Source organism: Netta rufina (genome assembly GCF_964035555.1).
Source record: "Netta rufina genome assembly, chromosome: 19".
Classification (NCBI taxonomy): Eukaryota; Metazoa; Chordata; class Aves; order Anseriformes; family Anatidae; genus Netta; species Netta rufina.
The window spans coordinates 3128719-3144470 of record NC_140143.1 but is presented as its reverse complement, the minus strand read 5'-3'; the positions used below and the strand labels follow the sequence as shown (position 1 = coordinate 3144470).

Below are 15752 nucleotides of genomic sequence, written 5' to 3'. Positions count from 1 at the left end.
GTGATCTCTTCCATAGTTTGTCCTTTGGATGGTGTATTTATTCACCCTCCAGCTTTCTGTGGCACAGCACTTTTTTCTGATTCCTATCTTTTCCTTCTCTGCACCTCTTCTGTGGGTGATCTCATGAATCTATTTACTATATGTGCTGCTGACTTTCTGGTCCGCCTTTTAATTACAGCCTTGTCTCCTTTAATCTAGGCAGTTATCTACACCTGTCTCTCTGATTCTCCCCTCCATGTTCTCGTGGCTGAGGTTTTGCTGTCATCTCAGCATGTAAAAGCCACAACAATTAATCTGTCCTAATCCTCCTTTCTGGATAACTGAGCCTCTGTGGCCTTTTGTATGTGATGTATCTAAATCTTGTAGACAATATCTTCAATGTTTAGCTAAGTTATAACAGTCTCCTTTCCAACCACATTTACAGCGCTTACCCAGGCTTTTAACCCACATCTCATTCATCATTTTGCAGTTGCTGTTTTATTCTGTTTGCATAGCACCTAGCACAACAGCACCCTGTCATTATTATAATGAGAAATAGTTATAATTATTATTAGCGTGTTTAACCAATGTCTGGTTAACTTGAGAGCCATTAATTTTGAATGTAATGCATTATTCTTCTTATTTTACTGAAGTGTGATACTAGACACATGGAGTATTTACTCTAAATTCATTAACAGCTTTAAGTAGTGGTTTAGTTTGTTAATGTTATCTCATGATTTATTTAAAACATAAGTATATAGTTTAAAATAATAATTGCATTGTAAATATCACTCATTGTTACAGCTTACTTGAAGGAATGCAGACCAGCTTTTTGATGTTAACATCTCAAATTATGCAAACTGTAAACAATTTATAAGTGGATTCATGCTTTTTCTCATAAAGACAAGCTCATCTTATACTGGAAATCAGGGAGTAAAAGATAAAATTGTTCTCTACTTTATATTTTTGGTTTTATTTCTTTGAAATGATGAAACAAGTTAGAATGCTTTCTAACAACTTCGAAATATTAAAGTGCCCAGGGACAGGATAGGGATGATGTTTTGAAGGCAATAAATATTTCAGCTTCACATTTCAGTCTTTCTTCTTCATTCCTTTGATCTGGCTTTGGTTTAGTTATCATTCCGCTTGAATGACTTCACACTGTCTTTCTTCCTCTCCACACCAAAAAGAAGTGTTATGCACATATTCCATATGTTTGGGCGCTCTTGCTGTAGGAGAGCGTTGTTATTCCTCATTGTTTGCTGGTAATCACTGCCTCCGTAGTGAGATGCATCCACCTTAGCTGTAGTTAACGTCTTAGGCCCTATCTATAATTTACACAGAAAACTGTTAGTTAATTATCACTGCCTGTTACAAATAGTGGAGGATGAGAAGTAAAACGGTGCATTTCAGAGGGTTGTTACTGCTACTGAAGCATTTTTCTGTAGCAGTAAATTAAACCAGCAACCCTTGCTTTATCCAAGTACATGGTACTTCAGGCCTTAGTGTGGTGTTTATGTAGTTGAAACAGTCTTTGTTCTAAAAACAAAATTAGAGGGGCTGTTGTGCAGAGTGTTCTTCTTAATGGTTATCCCACCAGCTGTGTAGTAGTGTCATGAATCTTGCATTTGGCTGTCAATCGATAAACTGCTGCATCAATGGGGAGGCTGGTAAGAGGACGCCTCCATGCAAGGCTCTCCGAGGTCAGGCAGCAGGATCCGGAGTTCAATTCTATATGATGTGTCTGGAAACGTGTCCAGATTCTGGATGGTACTCCTCTGTTTGTAAAGATACGAAGATGGATGTCCCAAATTTTTCTTTTGCATGGGAAGGTTGTGTATGTTTTGATGAAGGTTCCTTTTAGCTCTTAGTATGTTGTGTTTTATGTTGTCCAGGGAGTTGTCATCATCTTTAGGAACGTGTTTACATAGATTTTATAATCTAAATGGACTATACAAACGATAACTGACTTTGTTTGAACACAGGTTAGTGTAAAAAGAAAGCCCTCAAATTTTATTTCTTTTTTTTTTTTTAATTATTAGTTTTGATCACAAATTAGATGTTTCCTATCTAATTCCCAATCATTTTAATCCAAAGTAATGGGAAACAGTGAAGTACCATTCGTTTCTATCTGAAGGCATGAACGCGGGGTCACACCAACCTGTGATAGTTTTGTGCAAGAGATGAAGACTGTTCCTCTTGTCATCTGAATCTAACCTCAGCACGCTGCCATAGCAGGCATGATGCAATTTACAGAGCAATGTGCTCGCTATTTTCTGGAAAGCACTGTAGCTTCTAAACTGAATTTCACCATTTTAATAATCGGTGTTTCCTATTGTTTGCTATACATGCCACTGAGTTTTGGAAGCTTATTCAGTGGTAAAATGCATCCTTATCAATGAAGTTGCATGGTCGCCTTTTGTGCTCTGCTAAACTCAAAAAACAAAGGTCTGTTCAGACACAAGCAGGTTTTCACTGCTGCCAGAATATTAAATATGAAAATTAAATATGATAATACCATATGAAATATGGTATTATTTAAAATAAACACCAAGTTTCTCATGATCTAGCAATTTTTCCTATCACTGAGACGCCTCTAAGCTATGCCCATGGTGTTTGCGTGCAGATTTGCTAATGGGATGTGAAACTGTCTACAGAGCTTGTGTAGCTCATGGGGATGTGCCTTCTGTACATGTGTATGCTTAACATGCAGTCTAAAATATTTTTCATTTGTTGAAGACGGTGTGAATGAGGTATATGTCCTGCTCTTGTTTGGTGTCGGTCAGCTCTCCCTGTTGTGTAGGGACTGGTGAGAACCTTTTGGCCTCAAGAGCCCCGTGAGTAGTATTGCTGGCTCATACTATGTTTGCTGGCACATCTTGAATTTATTTAACCCCATGTAAATCACTGGATTGTCCTGTGTTTCATTAACCTGACTCTCAATGCTGTAGCGTCTGACTGTGTTTTAGTTGTTACCTCTTGGAAGACATTTTACGAAGCAAGGAAAATATTTGATTAAGCATGAAGAAGTATTTAAGATGTTTGTATTTTCCATTTATCAGTACACTTCAGAGTGCTGCTTTCTGAAATTGCAATTTCGGACTTCATAGTAAACTTTCACTGAGATGGTTTGTGCTGTGTAAGATTGCTAATTCCATGGACATATCCTTTATACACTGAAACAAGAGGAATTTGCTGCTTTTTAAATTGGGGCCAAAGAGTAAATTCACCCTATTTTTATATTCAAGCCAGCTCAGCTTTAGGGGATTTAAGTGATGTAATTGTATTGTATTCGGCCCCACAACTAGTCCAACTGAAAAAAAATAATCTTCAAAGTGAATATTTTAGTGCTTCATGCTAGGCACATTGCTCAGTGTCTTGGGGAAAAAAAAGTGAAGCTTTTCTTATATTTGTGAACCACAGTCCATTGTTGTGCATGTTTTCTAAGCTTCTGTTCAAATCTTAAATGCACAAAAAGTAGACAGCTAGCTCCCACATCCTTAAAAAAAAAAAAAAAAAAAAAAGTTGTTTTATTCCTACTTATAATGAGATGTTACATCTATTCATGGGATTAAGTCCTTAAATGAAAGGATGGTGCATAAAACCTGATTCTGAAAAGTTTACCTTGTAATATTTCAAAATAAAAATATATTCCTGCGGAAGAAGATGCATAAATTTGGAGGCTCACTAACAGCACAAGGACTGACATCTTGTCCTTTTATGTTCAGATTTGTTGTTTCCATCTGCCTAGACCAAAGATGTTCTTCCAGTGCCTCTTGACACTTATCAGTGTTTGAATAAGCTTTGGTTTTTGGTTTTGTTTCCACCATGGAGTTGGAAGTATTTAGATGCATTTTGTGGGGAGGAAGAAGTGTTTTCCAGCGCCCATAAATTAATTAAGGATCTTTGGGAGAAGAGTTTTCCCCTCTCAGTGTTTCCTCTAAGGCAATGCTCTGCCGCTGCACCACGCTGCTGCCCTGCTCCCATCTTCTCTTTCAGGATGTTGAGCTGTGTCTAGGGCTCAGAAGATTGTTCATTTGCTTATTATTCGTTTCTGTGAATTGTTGGTACATTTTATTATGGGAGAAGGGAATGACGTGCTTGCTGTACTTCAGTATCAAGCAGTTGTTAACTTGGAGCTGCTGAACACAGAACTTTGTCTCTAGTACTTGCATTTCAGGGGGATAATTAAGCCAAATGCTTCTGCAGCTACAGTTGATGCATCAGTAACTCATCAAACAATTCGTATCGTGTTTAGCTTTTGAGGCATCCTTCGTGTGTATGTTCTGAGAAATGGCTGAGGATTTTTGTACTTGTGGTTATGGTATTTTGGATCCTCTGTAGTAGAAGTTTAGATCCTAAATGGCCTCTATAACAGTTGAATTTAGACCAAAAAACAGTTTTATTTTCCAGCGTAATTCTTATTTTCCCGTAAATTAATGGAGGATATGCAGAGTTCTTTCTCCCAAAGGGAGTTTAGCAAATGCAATTGTTGTGGCAGTAGAAATACAGTGTATTTGTGTAAAGCTGATGGATGCTTCTAGCAAATTTGAATAAAGTTTTTAGAAAACACACTCCTCTATGAACACACACACAAAACACCTGAACCAAAACGTGATGTATGTTTTTTTGGTCTAGTTTATGCTGGGTAAAAAAAAAAAAAAAAGTGATTTTCCTTTTTCTTAATGAAAATATCAGTCTCCTTATGTCTGAATTCTGTCATCTGTAAGCAAGGTACCAAATAATTTTTTTCAAATGTGCATAATGAGAAAAAAAAAAGTAAACAGTAAGATACTTATTCAGGACTTGTGGCATTTCTTTGATCTCTTTACTAATAGAATTACCCTGCTCTCCTGCACAGCAAATGGACACTTTGTGAAGATGTAGGATTATGTTCTTTGCCCCATTGTCAAAGTCTGGTATGAAAACCACGGAAGAGGATGTGAATACTGTAACTTAGGGATTGGCAGCTTCCTGACCTTTATAAAAGGCTTGCTCAGTGCTGTAACAGCTAGTTCAGTGCTGGCAAGGTGACAGACTAGATGAATTAGTTGGTCTTTTCCATCTCTTGTGTGTCAGATTCTTTGTTTTATATGGAAATAATTTCTGTCAAAATGGGAAATTTATCATGAGGTACTTCCTCTGCCTGTAAAATGAAAATGTCAGCCACAGGTCTGTTTGAATGTGTCTTCTGTTATAAACCCTTGGTAGAGCCAGCTTTGTCTATTGATAGCACCATGGTGTTCGCGTGTGTTTTGACACAGTTGGGCAACTCTGCTGCCCTGTGAAAACAAACGCATAACAGAAAGTTAACAATGCTTCCTGATTGTCTTCTATGTGAAGAACCGCATCGATATTTCCTAAATATTTATGAGTTATCAGAATTTCCTTCTGTGATGCATCAGTATGGTGATGTCTTTTTTAGGGGTGTGTATCTGTGTGCATGTATGTACATAAAATGTTATACGTGCATTACTATTGATAAGCTGTGGTGTCTTAGGGTGCCCGAACAAATTTCTATGTATGTTTTGACATTGATATGCCAAATATGGGCTGTTAATATGAACTATTTCTAGAAAAAAAAAAATTGACATTTGTCATTACTTTGAAGGCTGAATAGGTATTGCAGCATTATGGATTGCTGATAGATTCAGAAGGTACCACATGTCACACATTAACACTGTTGCGTTTTGATATATGCCAAGTAATGAATAATCCTGCATCTTGTCTGAGCAAAGGTGGCACTGGGATAAGTGTTTTGTGGTTTTAATAGAAGAATACAATGATGCTAAAAGCAATTCACTTAAATGTTAGTGGGACAATGCACTTCTTAGGCTGAGATTTAAAAGAAGGAGGTTGAAGACCAAGTGGTGAACCATTCACGTCAATGCAGACTTTGAAGCCAGAGGTATTGTCATAGGCTATGAACGCTATGTTTAGGCTTGTGAAATTTGACAGGAGAAAGTGAAAATAACTCTAGACTTCTATTCCCTTCTTCAAAGTATTGCTAAGGGAAGTTTGGCAGAAGCTGGGACAGGAAATTGAAATCTGAATACTATTTTAAACTGATAGGGTTAAAGGCCTTTCTTTTACACTAGCACACTTGTTCTTTTATTTGATACTTGAACTCTGAAAATTTTCTGTGACTTTCTAGGGAGAAGGAGGAGCAGCTGACTCGGGTGACAGAGGTACAGAGGCTGCAGGCCCAGCAGGCAGATGCTGCCCTGGAGGAGTTTAAGCGGCAGGTGGAGCTGAACTCAGAAAAAGTCTATGCTGAAATGAAACAGCAGGTGAGGAGGTCACAATGCCAGCCTTTCTGAAACTCTGTCTCAGTAGGATAGCATATTCTGATCTTATAATGCCAGAAACATGCTTCACTTGATAGTGCTACATCAAAATCTTTCACAATGTAGTGTCTTTGCTAGCAAGTCAAAAAGGGATGTTAGCAGTTGTTTCATCTTTCTAACAAAGCCAGAATTGTCATTGTTATAAAGATTTCTGCAGTTATGATACTGATTAGGGATTTTCAGTAGTGAGAGTATAAAGTGTTAGTTTATACACCCCTGCAGAACAACGTGTATAATTTTTCCACTTAAATGTGTGTCTCTTCCTACTCTTTTTGGAACGACTCTGGGTTCTGTTAATGAGGTCTTGTAATCAGTTTGAGCCTACACGGGGCAGAGCCATTGTGCCTGCTGTCATCCATGGGCAGATAACAGTAAAACCCGTTTTCTCTCCCTGAGATTTAATAGTAAGAATTTATGTATAAATTCCTCACAGAATAAGCAACAGTTTAACCATTATCTCCAGTATTTTAAAAACGCACTATGATGAGTGAAATAAGGAATAAGTGATAGGTTATCAAAAAGAAGGACAGGACAGAGTATTCTGTTAACTTGTTCATGTGATCAAAATCCCTATACGTATCTCAAGCCTGTAATTCTATCTAACCATATGCTCAGTTTTCTAACCTCACCCATCATAACCAAACCTTGTTATTGACAGTAGGATGCTATAATCTAATATTGTATGAGATTTCTAAGGATGGTGATGGTGTAGTACAGTGGTAAAATTTCTATCAAAAAAAAAAAAAGTTTCGGTCACAAAGCTTCACTCCTATATCTTAGGAGTGTTCCAAAACTGGAAGAATTGGCAAAAAAAAAAATATATATGTGTGTGTGTGTATGAATATATATGTATGTGAAGATAAATCAATATATAAAGATATGAATAGTTTGATGTATGAAAGTATTAATATCACTTACCTACTACCAAGCATCACTGGAGCTCTCAGAAATTTAATATTCTTTAATATTTTTTGGAATGAAAAGAGCTCTCTTACGGGGGAGAATTATTTTACTAGTACAAAAATCAAAAATAAATTTAAAACAGTGACAGATATGTGATAAAACAAGCATGAGGTGATTAAAACCGAGTTTTTTTTTTCCCCCTTACAAATCACTAACTTCTCGTGGGTTTCACAATTACTATGAATTTAGAAGTTTGTGAGAAGAAAACCTACTGTGCTTGAAATTTTCTTAGAAGAATAAAATATGTCATCATGTAGTTATAATTTAACAAATTTTTCCTTTGTCGTTCTTGTGAAGTTTTGATTTTGCCAAAATCCGTGATGAAAGTGTGAAAGGAAGCAAGGCATTGTATTGCTGATTATTTTTTAAGACCTGTGCAGACAGCAAATAATAGTTTGGAAATAAAAAAAAAAAACGAGCAAAACACGTAAAAGCAGTGTTTTTTTTTGCAAACTAGATCTCTGAGGGCAACAGAACAAATCCTACAATTTTAAGGTCAGTTTCTGTCATTTACTGTGCCATGAGGCTCTTCTCCAACTCGAAGACGGCTTGACTTTATTTTTGGAGTAGAAATCAAATATTTAGTCTAATTCTAGAAAGATTGATAATGGTTTCATTAACCTGAGGGAGGGGGGTTGTAAACTTTGGAAACTTACAAAGTCAACTGTCACTTAAAAATTACTGTAAATTACTATACAATTGAGCAATACTGTTTTACAGGAACCAAGGTTCAAGGAAATATATCAGAGAAGCAGTACTGAAACTGTCTTTGTAGCTTTGTCCTTTCTCATTCTTCTGCATCCTCACATACTCTTTAGATAAATCGCCTGTTAGATTACAACAGAGTGAAGAATTCTTTTGTAGCTAGGTGGAATGTATTGCAAATCAAAATCTGTAGTAGCTATAGCAACACTGTACTCTTAACCACATCAGAAATCTTGGGCTTCCAGAACCATTTTTGTGTAAGCGTGTGTGGTAAAGTTGCTTACAGAGATAAGTAGAATGAGGTCTGGTATCTTCAGTTCTTGTAATCAATATTTGATTCATTCATTTGGCTCTGTGATTTTTTTTTTGCCATCTGCTCCCTATTTTGTCAAGCTCATGATTATTAAGAATCACCTGATGCCCCTTGATGGGTGAGTGGTACATTTTCAACTGCAAGATCTGCATTTTTGCTAATACTAGCTAGCAAAGAGACACAATACGTGGACTATGCCATCATATTTCGGCTCTACTGTTTCTTGGGCTTGGTGAATAATGATCAGGAGCTTTCCTTGCACTTGCAGGAAACATGATTTATTTTTTTCCCTAATGATTAAAGCACAAAAACCCTGTAGAGTTAAAGCATCTCTGCATACAGTTTTTCTATTTCATTTTTTAAGGATGTTTTAATTCTTAGAAAGTAGTCCTTTAGTAAAATATCATGGTCATGTATTTTTCTGTGTTTATTGAGATGAGTAAAATATGGCTATGGAGATACAACTCAAGTAAGTTTGGAGGTGGAAGAAACAAATCATAAAATATTTAATATTTGTAATAAATAAAATAACAAATAATGTAATATTCATAATATATTTATGCAGAAGCAACTTTTCTTAATAGCAGATAATACTGTTGAGGTTCAAGGACTACTGAAAAGATGATTTCATCTGTTTTATTTTGTTTTTATTTTATCTGGACAACAATTCCTAGTCCTATATCTTCCTCTCTTGTTGCAGTATTTTCCAATAAAATGCTTCTCCCATTCCGAGTACTGCCTTTTCTGTTCTTTATCTGGCTTAGAAGTGATGTCCAGACCGATTGGCAAAGACATCTATTGAAGACAGAGCACTCCCTTAGGCCAAACAGGATTTTGGCTTGTGGTTCAGGAATTCATGCGTTTCTTCTTTTGGTACAGCAGATGGACGAGTGGCAGCACTGGTCCTCCTGACAGCTTACACCCCTTTTCCTTTCTTTCTTTTTAAGGGGGACAGTTCATTCGCTGCCTGTGTTGGGACCTAGATCTAAAATAGTTGCTGAGCATTCACTGTAGCATAGCACTGTATACATATTCCCCTGGAAACATGCCTGATGTACAGCTAACAGTTGTGCTTTTGATACAAAAGTCTTTGTTAATTGGGTTATGAAATTGCTTCCTTGATGCTGTGTGCTGGAATCTGTGAGCCTCATTATTCATAGGTGATGACTATCTTCAGGGAACTTTACTTGCAGCCAAATAATTCTCTTTTAAGTTATTTTTACTTAAATTTGAGGTGATTTAATGTAAACTTTAAATGTGTAGTTTGTGCACTGATTCGTGCATTACTTGCCTTGAATTTCTACAGGCAATGTGTTTTTAAAATAAATATTTTTGAGTCTTAAATATGTCTATAAACATATTCAGTTAATTTGAATGGGATGTTTACCACTGTCAAGTGAAAAATTAAGCCAATATTTTGTAATCAGGGAGCGACATCATATAGGTGATGACTGTATCTGTAAGTTACTAATAGTGCTATATTCACTGAATATTCATTTTCACAGCATACAAATAATACGATTATTATTCTCAGCAAGTTCTATTCAGGTCTTTGATGGTTTGCAAACAACATGAAAAAATGTCAGAATGTTTCAAGCTATGCCTTTAAAAAAAAAATTAAATATTCTCTTTCTTTTACCATGTAGATGGAAAAGGTTGAAGCAGATCTAAGCAGATCAAAATCGCTCCGGGAAAAGCAATCCGAAGAATTCTCCTGGCAATTGGAAGAGCTCAAGCAAAGATATGAGCAACAGGTCAGTAAGCGTGAACCTCCAGGTGCAGGGGAGGAGGGACAGATGTAGGTCAGCTCCTGTGGCTAAATCCTGATCTCGCTGTGTGTTGCTGTTCTTCCTATTGACATTCTATAGATATGCAGAATTGACAGGTTGGGGGATGGAGGAGAGAGAGTCCAAATAGAAAATATTTTTGTTTCCCCTTTGCTATCCTTTGTACATCTGCCTCTTGCAAATAGTTTCCCAGGCTTACAGGTGGCAACACCTATTTTCTTAATGACCAGATGAAATTATTTAATGTTATCTCTTTTTCTTTTTGCCAAGGATCAATGCTTTATTCTTTTTATCATTTTTTTACATGTGGAGTGTTCACATAAATGCTTATTTTGGCCTACTGGTAGGGATTTTCTTTATTATAGTATAATTTCAGGGTTGTGAAATGTTCAGGAAATATTTGGGTGGAAACAAGAAACTTGGGTCCAGTAGTATTGTGAAGTGTAAAGGGGGGGGAAAAAAAAAAAAGAGAAGCAGACAAATTATTGCATGTTACAAGCTTGAGAGCTAAAACAAGTGTTCCAAGTGGTAGCTAGTCAAAGTGCTGTCTGTTTGGTAACACCTGTTAAGGGATTGAAAACTTTTATGATTACTTTAAGGCCAACCATACAGTGGTACAGCAATGATATAGTTAGTCCATAAGCTTAAAGTTATCTCTTATCTATGTTTTTGTGTGGGTGTAAGTTTACATTTCCACTAGGGAAATGTGGCTTCATTTCCTCACCAAGTTTACCTTCCGTGCTGGTGGGAGAATGAAATATTGCTGTCAGCTTATGGTGCAAGTCCTGCTGTGGTCCATCCAGCAGGGACTTTTTCAAGTAATGAAGAAATGGGATCACTTTGGAAGGTGCTGAGAGAGAGCTTCACCATTGTTTGTGAGGAACAATTTTTTCTCCGTGGCTCTCAAATTTAATTGAAGAGAGTTGGTTGGTTCAGATCCAAGCATTTCCTAACCCTCACTCACAATTGTCAACATTACTAATTGTTTTCACCTGATGAAGGGTGAGACATTGTCCGATGTAGCAAATACATCTGCACAGGTTCCTTGTTTTACTGGATGATAATACTCATAGTTCTTCTACTTAACGATTCAGGAATAGCCCAGCTCACAGAGCTGTTGGGAGGTGTGTGTGTATGTTCATTGGTGTTGTGTTGCAGATGAGTCCACTTGCCAAAAGAACAGTAAGACAACGGGAAATGTTGGGGTTAGGTGAGCATCTGCCTTAAAGTGGACGTTTTGATGGAATCTCATGTTGGCATCACTTCAGTGTTTTGGTTGGATCACCTTATTCTCTACAGTTCTTATAATTTGTGGTACTCTTTTAAAGAGTTGCAAGTAAGCATTTATTCAAAGATTTTCTTCCTGTGTTTAGGAACATGATCTGTAGTAATAACCACTGGTTTGCAGTTCATAGCATGTTACAACATTCCTGTTCCTACCTACAAATATTTTGTTTTTTTTTTTCTTTCGGTGTGCATGATAAGAGATACCATAGATACGGTCTTCTCCCAAGCACTTCTTACTGGTTTTGTACACTAAAGGAAAATGACAAAGCCTAGTAGTGTCGTGGTTTGGTTTATTTGTTTTCTTGTGTCTTCATGCCTCTTGTTCAGAGCTTCCAGGCACTGGATTAAAAGGATTGTTAAAACAAAACAAAAGAAGGCAAGAAATGAATGTGTTAGTTAAAATTTGTTTGAATCATTTTATATTGTTGTTCTGTAACAATAGTGATACTGTGATAAACATCAGTGAAAGCATTTTCCACTGAAAGGAGTTTGTTGCTACTTCAATTTGATTTAATTTAGGATAGCTACTTTTTAGTCTAAGAAAACAGTGAGACTTTATGAAATATCACAGAAACACAAGGAAAGGATTTCAACGCTAAACAGCTAAATAACAAGAGCCCCAGAAGAATTCTCACAGGAATCCTGCTTATGCCATATTTTTTTCTTATTATTTCTGATCATACTTCATTTAGAATGTTCATTGAAAGACTGCAAGCCTGAGAAATATGTGACCCTTCCTGCAGATTGTAATGCATTATCATTGGAAACTGCCTTCTTTTGTATTGTCATTTCTGCAGTATAAGGCTCCTTCAGTGCAGCCACAGAACAGTATGAGCTCAGTTCTTCCACTCTTAAAAATTTCCCTTCAGTAGTTCCAACTTCTCTTTCTCTCCATTTATGCTTCAGGACTTCTACAAAATCTTTAAAGCAGACTTTTCCTTGCCTTGTTTTACTGCATACTTCTTCAGATGTTAATTGTAGAGGAATAGACTGATTTAGACTATTTAAATTGAGCAGTAAATTAGAATTAGTGATGTGCTTCAGCAGGGCTCTAGCAGACTTCCAGTCAGGAAATAGGCACCCAGCTACAAATGGGATACTTCAGCTACCTGAGAAAACAGCAATTGCTTTGAGATGTTCTGCCTCAAGTATCTGAATAATCATAAAATTGGATTTATATACAGAAGGAAAATTGACCTTCAGATTTATTTTGGGCAGCTTGGCATGGTGAGTTGCAGAGGAAGCACTGTCAGCCTACTGGACAACTCAGTTGTCCGTAAATTTAATCATGTTGATAACAAAAACCAAACGAACCTATTCTCCAAACTGAAAAACTGAAAGTATGAGAACTTGAGGGCTGTGGTTTTATCCATCTGTTTTATATGAACAGTTATCAGTGCTTCACTGCAATCTTCTTGAATATTGATTTCAAAGAGATTACAGGTGAGAATATTGATACATACATACATACATATATATATATATATATATATATATAAAAAAAAAAATGTATGAAACCTTCACATTTCTAATTTTCCTTGAAAAAAGAAACCATGGAAGTTAATATTTTGTTAACTTTTCAAATTATTTGGAATCTAAAAAGCAAAGAAGAAATTTGGGGATCTTGCAATATTTGGTTTCAGCTGTCACATATCAGTCTTGGTTCCAGCTTCATCTGATTCAGTGCCACTTTCTTTTGAAGTATCCACTGAGAACACTCTTAGGCAGAAACTGGTGGCTTTTTTTTTTTTTCTTTAAATATACTTTAGCTCAACTTTGTTCTACTTGCAGCTGTTAGATTTGAAAGTATATTTTGAAGAAAAAAAATAACTCCAACAGCACCACAGTTCCTATCTGCTGGGAGCAGCTGCTTTCGGCACTTCAAAGCCAGTGGACACCACAGTGAAGGCCTCAGCCTTTCCTGCCTTTGAAATGGTTGCAGTATCTGTAGCCGGGCTTTATGGCACCGTCAGCACAGGAAAAAAGGTTGTTTGTTTTTTTGCAAGCCCCCCCCCACCTTTTCTTTTTTTTTTTTTTTTTTTTTTTTCCCTCCACTTTCTAATTACATTCGCAGTTTAGCTCAAAATACCTGGGAAGAGTTTCTGCTGCAATTACTTGCCATTAGTCCAAATATTTTTTAAAAAAGTCTGTGCCCAAACTTGGCAGTAACATATTTTAGGGAGGCAAATTTGCCAGAAAAATGAACGTGAATATGCTGCTTTGCTGTATCCAACGTGCTCAGCTCTCAGAACAAGCCATGATAGCACAGCAGAGAATTTGCGGTGGAACAAGGTTTCAGACAAGGACACTTCCCAGCAGGGTGAAGCACATACTCATCTTTGTTTCAGGCAGACTTTCATATATTGTCATCAATGGAAGCTTTTCAGTGGATTTTGGAGATCTTAATGTTCAAATGGCATTAGCTTGTCCTTTAAGAAAACATACGTACCCCTATGATCACTGTTACACTCATTTGTTGGTATAAATATTTGTTGAAGTGTTATGATTGAGGGGTTGTGAAAAAGTTGAGGTGCAAGGCTAGTGAGAGAGCTGAAGTCTGAGATTTCTTTTTCATAGCAGCGAGAATGCACTATGAAAAAGCTGATGAATTGTTGTCATAGCAGGGTGGTGTTCCTTGCCGAGTTATGGACGTAGTTTGAGAGTGAATGCCAACCTGAATTTATAAATAAGCTTTTTGTTTTGGTTTGTCTCTTCTTTAACTGTGTTTATTCCATTTTAAATAATAATTATTCATGCTTCCATGGCAAAGTGGAAAGCTAAGAAAAGTATTACGTGATAGCTGAAGAATCTCCCTGTATCTCAGGAAATCCTTTCTTGCAACATTTATTGTTGAGTGCTGACTTCTGTAAAACCTGTGAAGGAATAATTAGGGTTGTCTTCTTGTTAGCAAAGTAAGAAAGTAACAGGACACCTTCAGAAATGTTTTACTGGGTATTTAACAAAATTGCTTTGAAATCATGGTAAAGATGAGAGAACTAGTCTAAGCTTTTAAGTCTGGAGCAAAACAAAGGTGTGGTGCCTTCCAAAATGTGCCTTTTATATTAAAGAAAGGGAAGTAAAGAAGTGCAGAATCAGCTGGTTAAAGTGAAAAAAGCATGACTGTAATCTTACCTGCCAGCAGCAAGGACAGATATTCGAGGTAGTGCAGGGAAATTTTTTCTCATTTAAGCAGTGCTTTGGAGCAGAGGAAGATAGGAGGAGAGGAGGAAGAACATTATTCATCTTTTTGTATGACTCTTTTTTTTTTATAACTGTTTAGTGAGGTTAATTTTTTTTATTTATTTTTTTTTAAAAGAGTGCAGTTGTCTTGGAGGTAAAATACAAAGTTTGTAATTGCAAGCCTTATTTTGTACATAAGTGCATACATTTAAAATCAAACATCTTCCACAGTGCTAGCAGTGCTATTTCATATGAAGGTTACAAGCAGAATCTCATGCTCAGTTTCTTGAAATAAAAATATTCTGAAGTTTAATTTACATTAATGGTTTTGTACCTCCCATACTAATTTTTAGCTGTTTAATTTTGTGGCAGAAGATTTTAGCCAGTGTTTGGGTGATCAAGGCAGTGATGACATTGATTTTGCGTTTGCTAAAATTGTAGCAAGATTTTCTTGAAACGTTGGAGATAGGGAATTTTTCACCTGAGTGTGTTGCTTTTTCTTTTTCCTCCTGAAGATCTACTCAAGTGTATTTAGGTAATAAACATTGATTAATTCAGATTTTCTGGAGTTCAGCAGCTAAATGCTCTGAAGAGTCTTACTGAGAATTTCCATACCCTCCCTGGGAAACAGAGCCAGAACAGTGTGTATGAAAGAGGCTGTGACCTTGTGAGAGAAGACGAAAACACAGCTTAGATGGGGAATAGAATAAAAAGTGGGGATTAAGTATGGGGGAAAACAAGAAATTGCTGTGAATGGGGATAAGATTTGGAAAGCAAGTCCCTCAGGAAAATAAGTACTGGCTGTGAATCTGAGAGTAGTTGTAAAAAGCCTGTGCAATGGAATCTGGAGCTATTCAGGCTGAGAGCTGAGGCTTAGACCTGTGGATCAGGAGCACTGGAGAGGCGAGTCCTGCAGAAGAGGTCGGTTGGGGTGGTGTGGGCTTGGAGGGTCAGTGGAGTGTGAGTTGGCTCTTCAGGAGCCAAGGTTCCTTACTGCCTTCTGCTTTCACCGTGACCACTCTGCCTGTCTGAGGCAGGGAGGGCAAGATGCTTCATCTACGTTGGGTGTTAAATTTACAGTTCTGGCTTGTTTATTAGGCACGTTACATTCAGCTGTATCTCCCAGCAGGTGCTCTTGTCTTTGGAACTGCTACCAACATCATCAGTCCTACCACAAGCCATATTGCCCAA

The 15752-nt window shown here is 37.0% G+C and overlaps 1 protein-coding gene across 1 annotated transcript in view; it reads left to right on the top strand.

Annotated features, from left to right (window-relative positions):
• Positions 1-15752, top strand: part of CEP112 (centrosomal protein 112) — a gene marked incomplete at its 3' end in the record, with an annotated part of 160784 nt that overhangs the window by 49862 nt on the left and 95170 nt on the right. Inside the window, exons 18-19 of the mRNA XM_084298321.1 lie at positions 6134-6269; positions 9954-10061. Of these exons, the coding sequence (XP_084154447.1) occupies positions 6134-6269; positions 9954-10061 (244 nt within the window). The remainder of the gene's footprint in view (positions 1-6133; positions 6270-9953; positions 10062-15752) is intronic.